General features: G+C 42.7%; 1 protein-coding gene across 4 annotated transcripts in view; it reads left to right on the forward strand.

Moving 5' to 3' along the window:
- The window catches only part of PEAK1 (pseudopodium enriched atypical kinase 1), a 109,503-nt gene that overhangs the window by 81,416 nt on the left and 15,906 nt on the right, over positions 1–12,181 (forward strand). For 3 of the 4 annotated variants that reach the window (XM_041489683.1, XM_041489681.1, XM_041489682.1), the window contains 3 exons: positions 2,016–2,132; positions 3,902–4,098; positions 11,252–12,000. In XM_041489683.1, the coding sequence (XP_041345617.1) occupies positions 2,016–2,132; positions 3,902–4,098; positions 11,252–12,000 (1,063 nt within the window). The remainder of the gene's footprint in view (positions 1–2,015; positions 2,133–3,901; positions 4,099–11,251; positions 12,001–12,181) is intronic. The other variant, XM_041489684.1, reaches the window with a different exon arrangement.

Genomic DNA, 12,181 nt, shown 5'->3' on the forward strand with positions numbered 1-12,181 from the left:
GGAATGAACTTCATGGCTTAGTAGTTTCAGGCTGTCATTTGAGAAGTTTGATTCACTTTCCTCTTTAGTGACTATCGATGGTGGTGAGGAGGGCCTGAGCTGCAGGAGCCACTGGAATGTTTTGTGTATCCATAGTGCCCTGTGACTGAAACCTGGGCACTGCTTGTCTCTGCTCAGTGCTTTGCAGGATGGGCAGTGCTTTTTAGGGTGGGCAGTGTTCTGAGGAGCAGTTCTTGGCTAAGGTGGCCTCTGACCTCCCTCCAGCCTTAACCTCTGCATTTTTCCTCAAGCATTATTCAGTCAGTTTAGGCTTTATGTTTGCTTTATTAGCTTAAAAGTGCAGGGCCTGGGGGCATCTCAAAGTGCTCTCTTGGAAACTAATATAGCTGCAAATTGCACAGTTGGGTTTGTGTGTGTGCAGAACGAAGTCCTCTTCCTTGTCATCTCCAGCTGTACAGCTGCCATTGAGGCTGCTGTGTTGATGTCCGCTCGGGGAGGAGATCAGAATCTGTGCTGGCCCCAAGGCCACATCAGCTTTTCTCTGTTTCTGTCACTAATTCCTGCCGCTGGGATTTATGTGCTGTCTTGTACAGAACTGTGTTCCCTCGCCTTTACCTCTGGATCTGACCCTATTTCAGGAATACACTCTCACAATCACTTCTTATAAGGGTTCCACTTTATCTCCCTCGTATTCATTGCTGTTTATTAATCACCCTAATTGAGCAGGCGTGCTCTGAATAGAGGAGAACACAGGTCACACAAGAGCTGTGATTCCAGTGTCCTCACCAAAATTAATACACCACACAGGCAGCTTTCTGGATCCTGCTGTTCCCAAAAGACCGAGGCAAGTTAGCCTGCATCATCTTCTGGCTATCCTCCAAAAACAGTGGAGGAGGAGAGCCTGAAGGAAAGAGAGGCATTTGTCCCTGCAGAAAAATAACACTTTTAAAACAGTTTTGAGCCTGTGCACACGTGAATGACAAGTATTTGAATTCAGTGGGGTGTTGTCTGAAGGACAGTCGTTTTTATGGCAACTTTTTTTGATCCACATAATCTCAGCTTCTTAGGAAAACAGACACTCTCTGCATGCAGGAGGCTGCTTCCTCCAGTAACTGAGTAGTTGTTTAGCTTCAGCCACTTGTGCCCGAGGAGCAGAGTTCTCTAAGATGATTAATTTCTATGAAGTTTGTTTTTGAAATAAAAAAGGGGAGAGAAAAAAACTTGGACAGAGGAGGCTGCACCCACTGTGGTAGATGCTAAATATGTGCTCTTATGCAAGGCATCAAAGAATCCATCCTGGCAAAATATCTATAAATATCCCAAATAAGGAGATAGCTTTAAGTATGACTTGTTACCAGTAAGCAGATAGAAAGTTACACAAAATCACGTTTTAGTGGTTCTAATCTGAGAGAACTGCCTGTTTATCAGCTGCCCCTCTCCTCGAAAACCCAGTCATTTTAACTGTTTAGTTCATGAAGCAGCTGGGGATGTGGTTCTTGGAGCTAGCTCCCTGAGCGAGGATGGTTCCCCCTTTTACTCCTCCTGTGTCCTGCCAGCACCACCGAAGGTTGACATTTGCACTGTGTACATAAGCTTGATCTCTCTGTTCTCAGCATTAAGATACTGGGAAGCATTTCCCCATGGATTTCATGACCTGACCTCTAATTGCTGTGGTTTAAAATGTATTCTTTCGAGGCCCTGAATACAGATTTGAGATACTCTCTTACTCTTAACAATAGGTTAGTGTTACTTCCCAAAGCTCCCCGTGAGAGCTGAGCGTGCTTTTCCCGGGCAGCCGGCATGAGTAAGGCCGCAGGCATCCTTCCAGAGCAGCGCTGCAGCCGTGCCCTGTCCCTGCAGGGAGGCAGTGCAGGAGTTAAGGAGGCAGGGCTGCTGTGCCTGGCCGCCCGGGGCCCTGGCAGGGCCCAGCCCCCGAAGGTAAACACTAAGGTGCAGTAGGTGTATCACTCTGTGCAGAGTTCAGCCCTCTTGCTCACAGCTTGCACAACTTGTAGCACACCAGAACACTGTGGAATCAATGGCTCGCCAGAGTTTCAAGACATGATTAAAAGACTCAAGAAGGCCCTGAAAGAATTTCCTTTAATGGGGAATTGTGTGAGTGAGTACAGTGGGTGAGTTGGTATTTTTTTTCTTTCTTCCTTTCTAGCTGTTGGTTTACTTTGGCAAAATGCTTCTGAGCTTAGATTTAGTGTATGTGCATGCATGTGTCTGGTTTGGAGAATGAATATGTTCTTACCTCACCAAGAGATACTAAAAAGTTACTTTGAGATGTGATAATTCCTGGTTTGTGGCAATGACAGAACTGTGAAGCTATTAGAACCTATTTCTTCTTAAAGAAAACATTCCTGTTGAGGAATGCAGGTATGTATTATTTACAGCAACTACAAGCCTTCAGTTAAATTATCCTGAGAGCCTTGATACTGCTTTAATTTTACGTCTGCTTTACTCTGAAATTACTGAGGTTAACTCTTTAATGTGGATATATTTATGGCACACGGAATGTTCTTCACACCATTCCTATGCATGGTACTAAAACTGAACAAAAAATGGTACGCTGATTCAAGATTACATCTTTTTGAACTGACGCCATTTTTTCCCTTTTACTAACAAGTTCTAATGAGTTTGGTTTGTGTCAGCCTGCAGTTAAAATTCATGAGTCTGAGCAGAAACAGCATGTGCTCACTGCACCGTCCTGGGGCTTGTCATGCAGAGCATTGGCATGTTGGAATCTTTGGGATTGCTAAAAGATTGTGTCCCAGGGTTTTCAGGGTTTTGGCTTTGCCATAGACAAATACCTATCATTTATGTTAACTCTTTGTGGAAGTTTGAAATCCTTATCACAGAAAATAAGTATCTCTACAGATACATGATATGCTGATCATTTTTTCATGGAAGTGTCTTCCTCCTGTCCCTAATGGAAGTCACAAGTAGTTCAAATTCTTCCTGTTGTATTTGATCAGGCTGTAGTAATGAGAGCAAGCAAACAGCACATATGCTCCTGAGATTTGGCCTGTAAGGAGTATTTGTTTCTACAAGTGAGAGAACATAAAGGCATGGAAATAATTTTGCTCTGACATGTTTTTGTGGCATATTACTGATAATTGCTGTTATATTTTCAGTATGATTGTGGGGTTTTATTAAATCTCAACATTTTTTCATGCATATAATGCATCATTTTTAAATTATGCTGCAATAAATATATCCATGGAAACCAAGTAAATGCACAATTTTCAGAGTTCTGTGCTATAAGTCATCACAGTGTGATTAAAACTTCATAACTAAGAGCAGGCACAGAGGAATGTCTTCAGTGCCTTTTGCAGTTGGCCTAATGCAGATGGATTTTAGTGGTGGAGAATTTTATATGTTAAAGAGATTATTGGCCTAAATGAGGTCTGTTTCCCAGAGTGTCAGTTCCCAAAATCCTACCAGGATATGAAAATATATCATTGAAGTTTTATGCATTTATTGGGACTTAATCACCCTTGCTATACCTTGTCATATTTGTTTGAGGCACAATTGTTTGCGCTGGCAAAAAGCATCCTAAACTCTGCTGCTGTCCTGAGCCCCACTCACTTTACCCAGCATCATGCCTGCATATTTATGAGTACAGATGTTGATGGCAGTCAAGCTGCAAAACATTTAATTATAGGTTTTATATCAAAGGTATTATATATATTATTATAATCATGATAATAGTAACTACCATGTTACTATTTCAGTCACAAGTTGTTTCTTCTCACTGAGGAAAATAAAAACTGCAGATCATTGTTCTTAGAAAAGGAGGGTGAAAGAACTCACTTCTTTCCCAGTTCATTCCCCTTCCTGCAGACACTTAGCGCCCAGCTTGGGTCTCCAGGTGACGTGCTTGTGTTTGTTTCAGTCAAGTGCCTGATGACCCGACCCTGGAGGAGTTGTCCCCCCGTGTCCCCAGAGCCGTGTTTGTGAAGCAGGACAATGGGGGCAGCGCCTCCGTCATCCCGGTCTCACCCGCGCGCGGCCCGCCGGGCGACGAGGAGAAAGCAGCAGCTCCGAGCTCTCCTGATCTGAGCACCTGCAGTGCTACCTACAGCAACTTAGGTGAGTGGATGGGACCTGGATCGGATTTTGGATACCTTTCCAGGGTGTGAAGAGCCTTTTCTTCTGAGCAGCTCAATACATCTTCGTAAGGGTAGCTTTTAATGTCTAACTGTTTAATATTGATTTACAGAAAATAAAGATATATATAGTGTCATTCAGAGGTCATAACCAAGAAAGTGAGGTTTCAACAAACTCAAAGGTTTGTTTTCCTGTAATTTAGAACAGTCTTTTAATTGCCCTTAGTGATCAACATCTCAGGTGATTTTTAAAATAAACATTGTTTTATGTCTTTGGAAGAATTTTTGTCAAAGAGGTTTAAAATACAGAGCAAGCTACCTAATTTCTTTAGAAGGAATAAGTAAAATCCAATATTTTTCTAAACTTCAGCAAAAGATGATAGGGCTTTTTGTTTTAGAGCATCAATAACTGCTAAAATATTTGTACTGAAACTGTTCTTATCCTAGTCAGAGTTTACTTTTGGACTTTCCCAATGAGATATGAATGTTCTGAAGGTACTACTCAAAGATTACTGAATTCCTGACTCGTTAAAGAGATCCATGGATGCAGGGCTTCTCTGGAAGATAAGGGAGCAAGGTAAAGCAGCATCTCCCAGTGCAGTGTCAATATTATCAGCCTAATTTTCTAAAGCATTTTGATTTGCAGTACTGTGAATTCAGGGATACCTATAACCAGGTTTTCTAGAACAACAAAATCTCTCATTTATTTACATTCCAGGATATCCCAATACATGTTTTTTGAACATCCCAATCCTATACACAGCAATTTATTAAGCATTTGGCCAAGAGTAAACTGAATGTGTTGAGATGGCTCACGAGTACAGTGGTTTGGCATGTCCACACAGGTTTCAGGGTTCAAGGACTAAACTTTAAATCCTCAGGTGCATACATTCCTTAGACATTCAGTGAAAGTGTTGCATTTTTTTTTGTTTAAATGTGAATTATTGGCAAGCTTACTAGTGGATTCTACTATTAAAACATTAATTAGGTGTTGTTTATAAAGCATAAGGAGGAAAAATATCCTGTCCAAGTGTGATGCTAACATCTACCAAGAAATTCTTCCTCTAAGGAAGACAACTAAAATCTGTGTCTTTATGGTGAATTACTCCTAGATCTAATGAATTATTTCCATTATTAGTATCTGTATCTATATTTGCTGTGCTTAGGAGACAGGGACATTGCAGACAGAATCCAGGCAGCTGAGGTCTAGCTGCATCAGAACTGCCTGTACCATGTTTATCCCGTGCAGCAAAATACCATCAGCACTGGGACAGCTTGCTCAGAGGAGTTTAGATATTCACAGCCCAGCTGAAGAAGATCTGGACAACCTGCTCCAGCTCACCCTGCCTGACTGTCTCAAGAGATCCCTTCCAACAGTCCTGGCCTGTATTAGTGCTGTTCCTAAGTCTCAATGTTTCTTTTTAAAACCATAAAAAAGTCAACCCCGTAGCAATTTATTCAAAATCTTCTCCTCACCGTGGGTTCACTTTGAGCTGTGCTGTCTCCAAAGTACCCTTTGGTGTGAAAGGGTTAAGTTGCTCTGGGGCTTGCCTGGCTCTGGCTGGGAGAGCTGCCTGCTGGTAGGAGCAATGCTTCCCTAAATGGCACTGAACTCCCTGGCTGCCCTTCAAAGGCTTTCTGCTTTATTCAGGCAACCTCACTTTCTAGTTCAGATGGCAACAGAGAGATCTCTAGGTAGGGACAGAGAATAATCCCTACCTGTTTTCACATCTTGCATCATTTGGGCAGCAAAACCTTATCTTTAATAGAATTAACAAATACTGGTATGTGAAACTGGAAGAAAGGATAATGTGAGAAGTTACATCACATTTGACTCTTGCCTCAGCTGCAATTAGAGCTGCATGCTGTGGTTTGTAGTTTGTAAAACACATCATGTGCAGCATAATGCACAATGTTCACCTTTTAAACTCATCTGATACATATTCTGTGGTTTTTATTAAAAAGCAAATAATATGTCTCTACTTTGATAAATGGCTAATCTTCAGTTCTGACATGTCATGATGCCTTAGCACTCATGAAGTGTCATGAACAGAAATAATTGCAAGCCTTAGTGAATTTTCATCTGCAGTCAGGTAATAGTTTATGTCAGCTACTGCCCTCAAATATATTTGGTGTGGCCTTTCAAGAGACAAGCCTTACAAAACAGAGGATTCCCCTCTAGGAGTCAGGCACAACATAAAAGAGTTGGGGCTTTTATGAGATCCCACTATGATGATAGGATAAGGTGTGTTCCTGGCTGTAGAAATAGGAGGAAACTTGAGGAGGAGGAGAGAGGTTCTTGACTGCCATGGTCACAGTCAGGCTCTGATGCCCACAGTTTAAGAAGAATGTTTTTAAAATTGCCCAGGCTCTAAAGAAAAGCTTTGCAAATGCCTGTTATTGTGGCAAACACTTCATAGGGACTAATTCAGAATCTGAATCCATTCAGCTTATCAAAGTAAGAGCCTGGCTTGATCATGGAGTGGGTGCTCCTGTGGTGAGCAGAACTGCAGTGAGGGAGACATGTGGTATCAACAATTTAACAAAATCCAGAGGCTGCCACTTGAATCAAGATGAAGAAAACACATGTTCAGATGGGTGTTTCTTTTGTAAGGGGTTCTTTTATTGTTAAAGAAGTTAATTCAGGTAAGCCCTGTAGCTGATGATAAGGAAGACAAAGCCTTTCCTTTACAAATCTTTAAATTGTTCTGTCTTTGTCTCAATTTGTTGGGGAAATAGACTTGATTGAATTTGCATGGCTGCAAGTAGATTAAGGTATTCTCAGCATACTCGGGATAGTTTTTCTGCCATTGAAAAAAAATAGGTTATTTCATTATCAGCTGTTTTTCTCTTCACACCTAAAGAAATGGGGAAAAAAGGAGGCTGAGTTTCTAGGCTTTGTGTTTGCTGACACTGGCAAAAAATCCTAATCACAGTGTCTGCCATGGGGCATTGTCTCAGTCAGTCGGTTAGACCAGGGCAGAAAACAGTGCTTTAGCCAGGCTGTAAATAAAGTAATGAGGTCATTGTTGATGAAAACTGACAGTTCAGTGACAGACAGGGATTATAGCACCAGTCTGGTGCATTTTGTGTAGTACATAATTAGCACAGGTAATGTCCAAGATGGTGCAATGGAGGGTGGGCAGCAAGACCTGACAAGTCACCAAGCAAAATGAGACTTCTCTTACTGCACATCCCAAGAGACCTGTGCCCAGTCTCCAGTTACTGCTGAGACACTGGACATGCATCACCAATGTTACTTAACAAATGTTAGCTTCCCTTTCTCTAACATCTATAATCTTTCTGGTAAGATTTTTAACTATTCCATTAACAATACATGTGTAAACAATGGAGGATTTAATGCAAATCTGGGTGCAGGACTGCTTTATAGAATAGTGGTATACATGCACAGCATTTATTGGAATTGGAAGCATGCTGGTAGCTTTTGCTGTGGCTGGAAGGTACTTGATGCATTTGTGGTTTTTTTTCATGGTTTGGTTATTTTTATCAGTCAGGGTAAGTGTTTATTAAGTAGTGATGTCAGATTTGATAGTTTCAGCAGCTAACATAAATAGGCTGCAATGCAAAGTCTGATGATAAATCAGTTACCCAGAAAAATTAAACTTAAATGCCTTTCTCAGATGTCTTTCAGAGTTTCAGAACTCTGCATGGTGTCTGGAGACTTAAGCATTAATATTTAAATAGTGTAGTGAGATTCTATAATGGAAGATCTTATTGAACTGTAGAATTATTTAAAGCTCTCTAGAAATCTGCTGTCTGTAAAGAGTTAAATTTTTTTTCTGTCATTGAAGTGGATTCCAGACTGCTCAAAGATCTCTCAAAGTGGTAGCGTAACACTGTCCCTGTTCTTCCTTTCCATTTTGCCTCCCAAGAGTGTGGCTCAGGCTGAACTTGCAATGTTGGAGAGTCTGTGCAGTAGGTAAGGAAATGATGAGTTTTAAACATGCAATGGGAAAGGATAGAAAAAAGAAAGGATAGGCAAGAAAAATAAATTTATATTCTGCTAGTATTTCTATGCAAAAGGACATTCTTGTGCCTTTGACAGGGACAACATTTAAGACAATCTTTTTTCTTGCTAGGCAATGATTTTAAAGAAATTGAGCCGTGTAGTTTCCTGCCATGCTTGGGGAAAGCTGAGCTGGAGACTGGCCCAGTAGCTGTGAAAGAAATGTACAGTGTTAGAACTCAGCACAGAAACAGTGCAGACATGAAACTTTTCAACTGGATAATACAGATGGTTAGATTTCAATATGGAAAACTTGTTCTTGTGGGAAGAAACTACACTGTAACATAGCATGTTACACAAACTCATTTTTTCTCAGCTGAGAGTACTTGAAACAGTAACTACAGAATGACTTGTACATTCAGTTCTCTGGAACCTGCCACCCCCTCCAGACATCTGAAAAAACAACTCCTGGTTATGAAAACCTTCTCCAATTCTGTTTGGATGTCACAGTGCCAGTAGCTATGCAAAAGCAGCCCTGGTTGCAGTCTCAACACTCTCCTCTGTGTGAGTGGTTTTTGGAGGACAGAGTCATCAAAGCAGACTGAAGCAGTAACGCTGTTATAAATCTTACCTTTCCTGGAGAGGGCTTCTGCTCCTGCTGCTGCTGCTGCTGCTCAGGATGTGCATCTTGCTCTAGTTTGTTTCCCTGCAGCACCTGTGCATCCTTGGGTTAGCAAGTCCCACAAGCAAGGCCCGTTAGCAAAGTGCCTCCTGAGCAGTGTCTGTGAAACCCAGCAGTCAGGCTGTCTCTGCAGTGGGGAGGAGGGTGAGGAGGAGAAAACAGGCAAGTGATCTTCAGCACAGAGTGTTGCTGGGGAGAAGTACATAGGTCACAGATTTTGTAAGAGTGAGCAGTTGTGGAAGAGGACACATGTTTGCATGAGTAAGAGAATTGGGTAGCAAGTAGAAATGAACTTGTCTCAGGATTAAGCAAAAGGCATCTGGATGTGTGTCTGGCACACAGACATCAATTCTGCTTTTGACTTGGAGTCATACCACACTTCACCTCTGCAAAAGGAACTTCATGACAGAGTTCCTGTAGTGCCCAGCTGGCAGCAGCATTCAGTGCTGCAGCACAGCAAACACTCTCTGCAATGCAAAGGAGCAGTAGGGGCCCCGAGCCCTCCAAGAGTTACATTTTCTTCAGCAGCCTTTACATGATTTCCAGTCTTCCCTGAATATCAGGTATGTACAAAAGTGATAGAATTTCCTGCTCAAAACTTGGTTTTTTAAACATTGGAATAGCCAGGCTTATTATTAATTCCATAAGGCTCTTCTGAGGGTTTCTGGAGCTTAAACAAAAGACAGGGATAGAACTTTCATTTGGGATGCTGTCTCCTTGGAGTGACTGAAAAGAGAGCAATTGTTAAGGAAGTAGGGTGTAAGGCTGTTTTGTTTGTGGATACATATAGAAATATGATCCTCTCTGATCTTCTGAAATTAGGAGGTGTATTTCAGCATTCTATCCCAGCATTGCAGGGTTTGGTACATCCTGGCCATGTGGATTTTGGGTTCTGTAGTGTTCATAAAAACTGTAACAACCTATCATAACATGCAGAGGAAGCTAATATTTCTTTCTTTTTGCAAACTGCAAAGTCATTAATTATTAATTATGGATTGAAGTGTTGTAATTCATAGATTCCTCTAGTCTTCCAGTTTAGTCCTCTCTTTACAAGGATTTCGTGGGCTTGGCAGTGTTAGGTTAACAGTTGGACTCTGATCTTAAAGGTCTTTTCAGCCAAAATGATTTTTTGATTCAGCACATTATAAATAGTCAAATAGTTGCGGTGTCTGTTCCCTTACTAGAAAAGATGCTCAGCTGCAATTATTCAGAGCATCCATTTCAGGTCTGCTGTTTGCAACTGTCAGAGTTGGCTTCCTACCTTACCATGACAGTCAGTGAACCTCCCAGGAGAAGTAGAAAGCTTATAAAATACATTCTCTGAATATATTATATATAATGTAAAATAATAATAAAATAATTGCTCTGAAAATAGCAGTTGATTGGAAGGATCTCATCTTCATATGAGTAACAACAGTTTGTCCCAGAGCAATGAGCTGGTCATTTGTATTGTGTGTTTATTAGTTTTTATTCTCCATTATATTATTGTCATTAATTTATTCTGCATTTCCAAGGACTCTGGTACTTAAGAAACATAAATGCCCTTGATAAAAGCCATCCAGAACACATGGCAGGAAGTTTGTCTTCCCTGGATTCACACAAATGTCTGAAACTAGAAATCCCAGCCTGTGTGTACGTAACTTGCCATTTGGGATCTCTTGAGTGAAGCCAGGTCTGGTTATCTCTGAACCTAACATTGCCAGCAAAGGTACCCGTGGCAAGTTAGGAAGGGAAATGCATTAGAGGAGTTACAGTCAGGGGGAGGGCACAAGAGTTTTAATTGCAGGGTAGAAACTATTTCTGTCAAAATATGATCCTGCTCTTGATGGCAACACACTTGTCAACTTGAGTGGAAGTTGGCTTAACTTCCTTGATTTCACTGTGTGAATCTGCTGGGGCAGTCCTGCCTGCCTGATGTGACCTGCAGGGTATCTAAACTGTGTTATTTGTGTCTAGCAGTTTCTGGGCTCCATTCTGAAATAGGATGTTCAGCCTGCCTAGTGCATTTCCTAATTGTTTTATGGACTGTTATCCACCCTTAGTTTTAGCTCATTTGAATAGAAAATAAGGAATAATATTACAGTCAGTTGACTGCAGAAGAAATTATAGGACACTGGGTGTAATTGCTGAGACTGGACTTGGCCAAAGTGTCAAACTGAGGTTTGGTTTTTGCTTGCAGTTCTTGTCATTGGTCTGCTGGATGTAAAATGGCAGCACTGCTAGCACTGAAGCTGATTTCAATATCTGTGCCAAGGTCAAATCAAGGCTGGCTGGATGTAATTAGATATATGTGATGCTGATTTGGTCATTTACTTTCTAATTAGCTCATCTTTTCATATATGTATCTAGGGGTTTTTGAAATGTTGCGGGGGCAGGTCCTAGTCAGGATTTTGAAGGGTTTTTGCCTTAAACTTCTTTGCAGAGTGCAAACAGGAGCAGCACATATGAAGTACTTTAATCTTCTCTTACTATTATCTTATTCCACAGGGCAGTCCAGAGCAGCTATGATCCCTCCAAAACAGCCCAGGCAGCCCAAGGGAGCTTTGGATGATGCCATTGCCTTTGGAGGGCTGGCAGACCAGGAGACAGTGAACAACTTGCAGCCAACACCACCTCCACTGCCAAAGAAAACAATTTTGAGAGCTAACACAGAGCCAACACCCCGAGATCTCCAGAAGCAGGCTCTGGAGAACAACCTGTGCATCATGGCCAACCCCACCTATGACATTGACACCAACTGGGAAGCAAGCAGCGCCTGCTCCTCGGTCAGCCTGGAGCTCAAGATCCTGGACAACGAGTCGGGAGATTCCTTGGACAGGCCGGCAGAGAAACCGAGGGCAGCCACCTCGGCGACGAGCAGCGTTTCCAGCCTAACCACTGCCAGTATTAAGGAGCGGTGCTCCAACAGCATGGAGTCCCTGAGCGGGCGGCGCCTCCCGCAGGCCCGGCAGGGCCGGGGCGTCCAGAAGCCGCAGAGACAAGCACTTTACCGGGGCATCGAGAACAGAGAGGAGGTGGTGGGCAAAATCCGGAGCCTGCACGCTGACTCGCTGAAGAAGCTGGCACTGAAATGTGAAGACCTGTTCATGGCGGGGCAGAAGGACCAGCTGCGCTTCGGGGTGGACAGCTGGTCGGATTTCCGGCTCAGCAGCGACAAGCCGTGCTGCGAGGCGGGCGACGCCGTGTACTACCCCGCCTCCTACGCCAAGGATCCCCTCAACAACTACGCCGTCAAGGTACGGGGGGCTGCACAATGCTAACGAGTGACAGCAGCCACGCTCTGCACCACGTCCCGTGGTGACAGGGCTGCTGCTGGCACGTGGCTGAGCAGAAAGGTTCCCAAGATACGGGCTCTTCCTTCTGTCCACACCCGTCTGTGCCATTGGTACCTGCTGTTTAACTGCGTGTTTTTATTGC

Source organism: Pyrgilauda ruficollis, unplaced genomic scaffold, assembly GCF_017590135.1.
Source record: "Pyrgilauda ruficollis isolate IOZ18807 unplaced genomic scaffold, ASM1759013v1 scaffold96, whole genome shotgun sequence".
NCBI classification, from domain to species: Eukaryota; Metazoa; Chordata; class Aves; order Passeriformes; family Passeridae; genus Pyrgilauda; species Pyrgilauda ruficollis.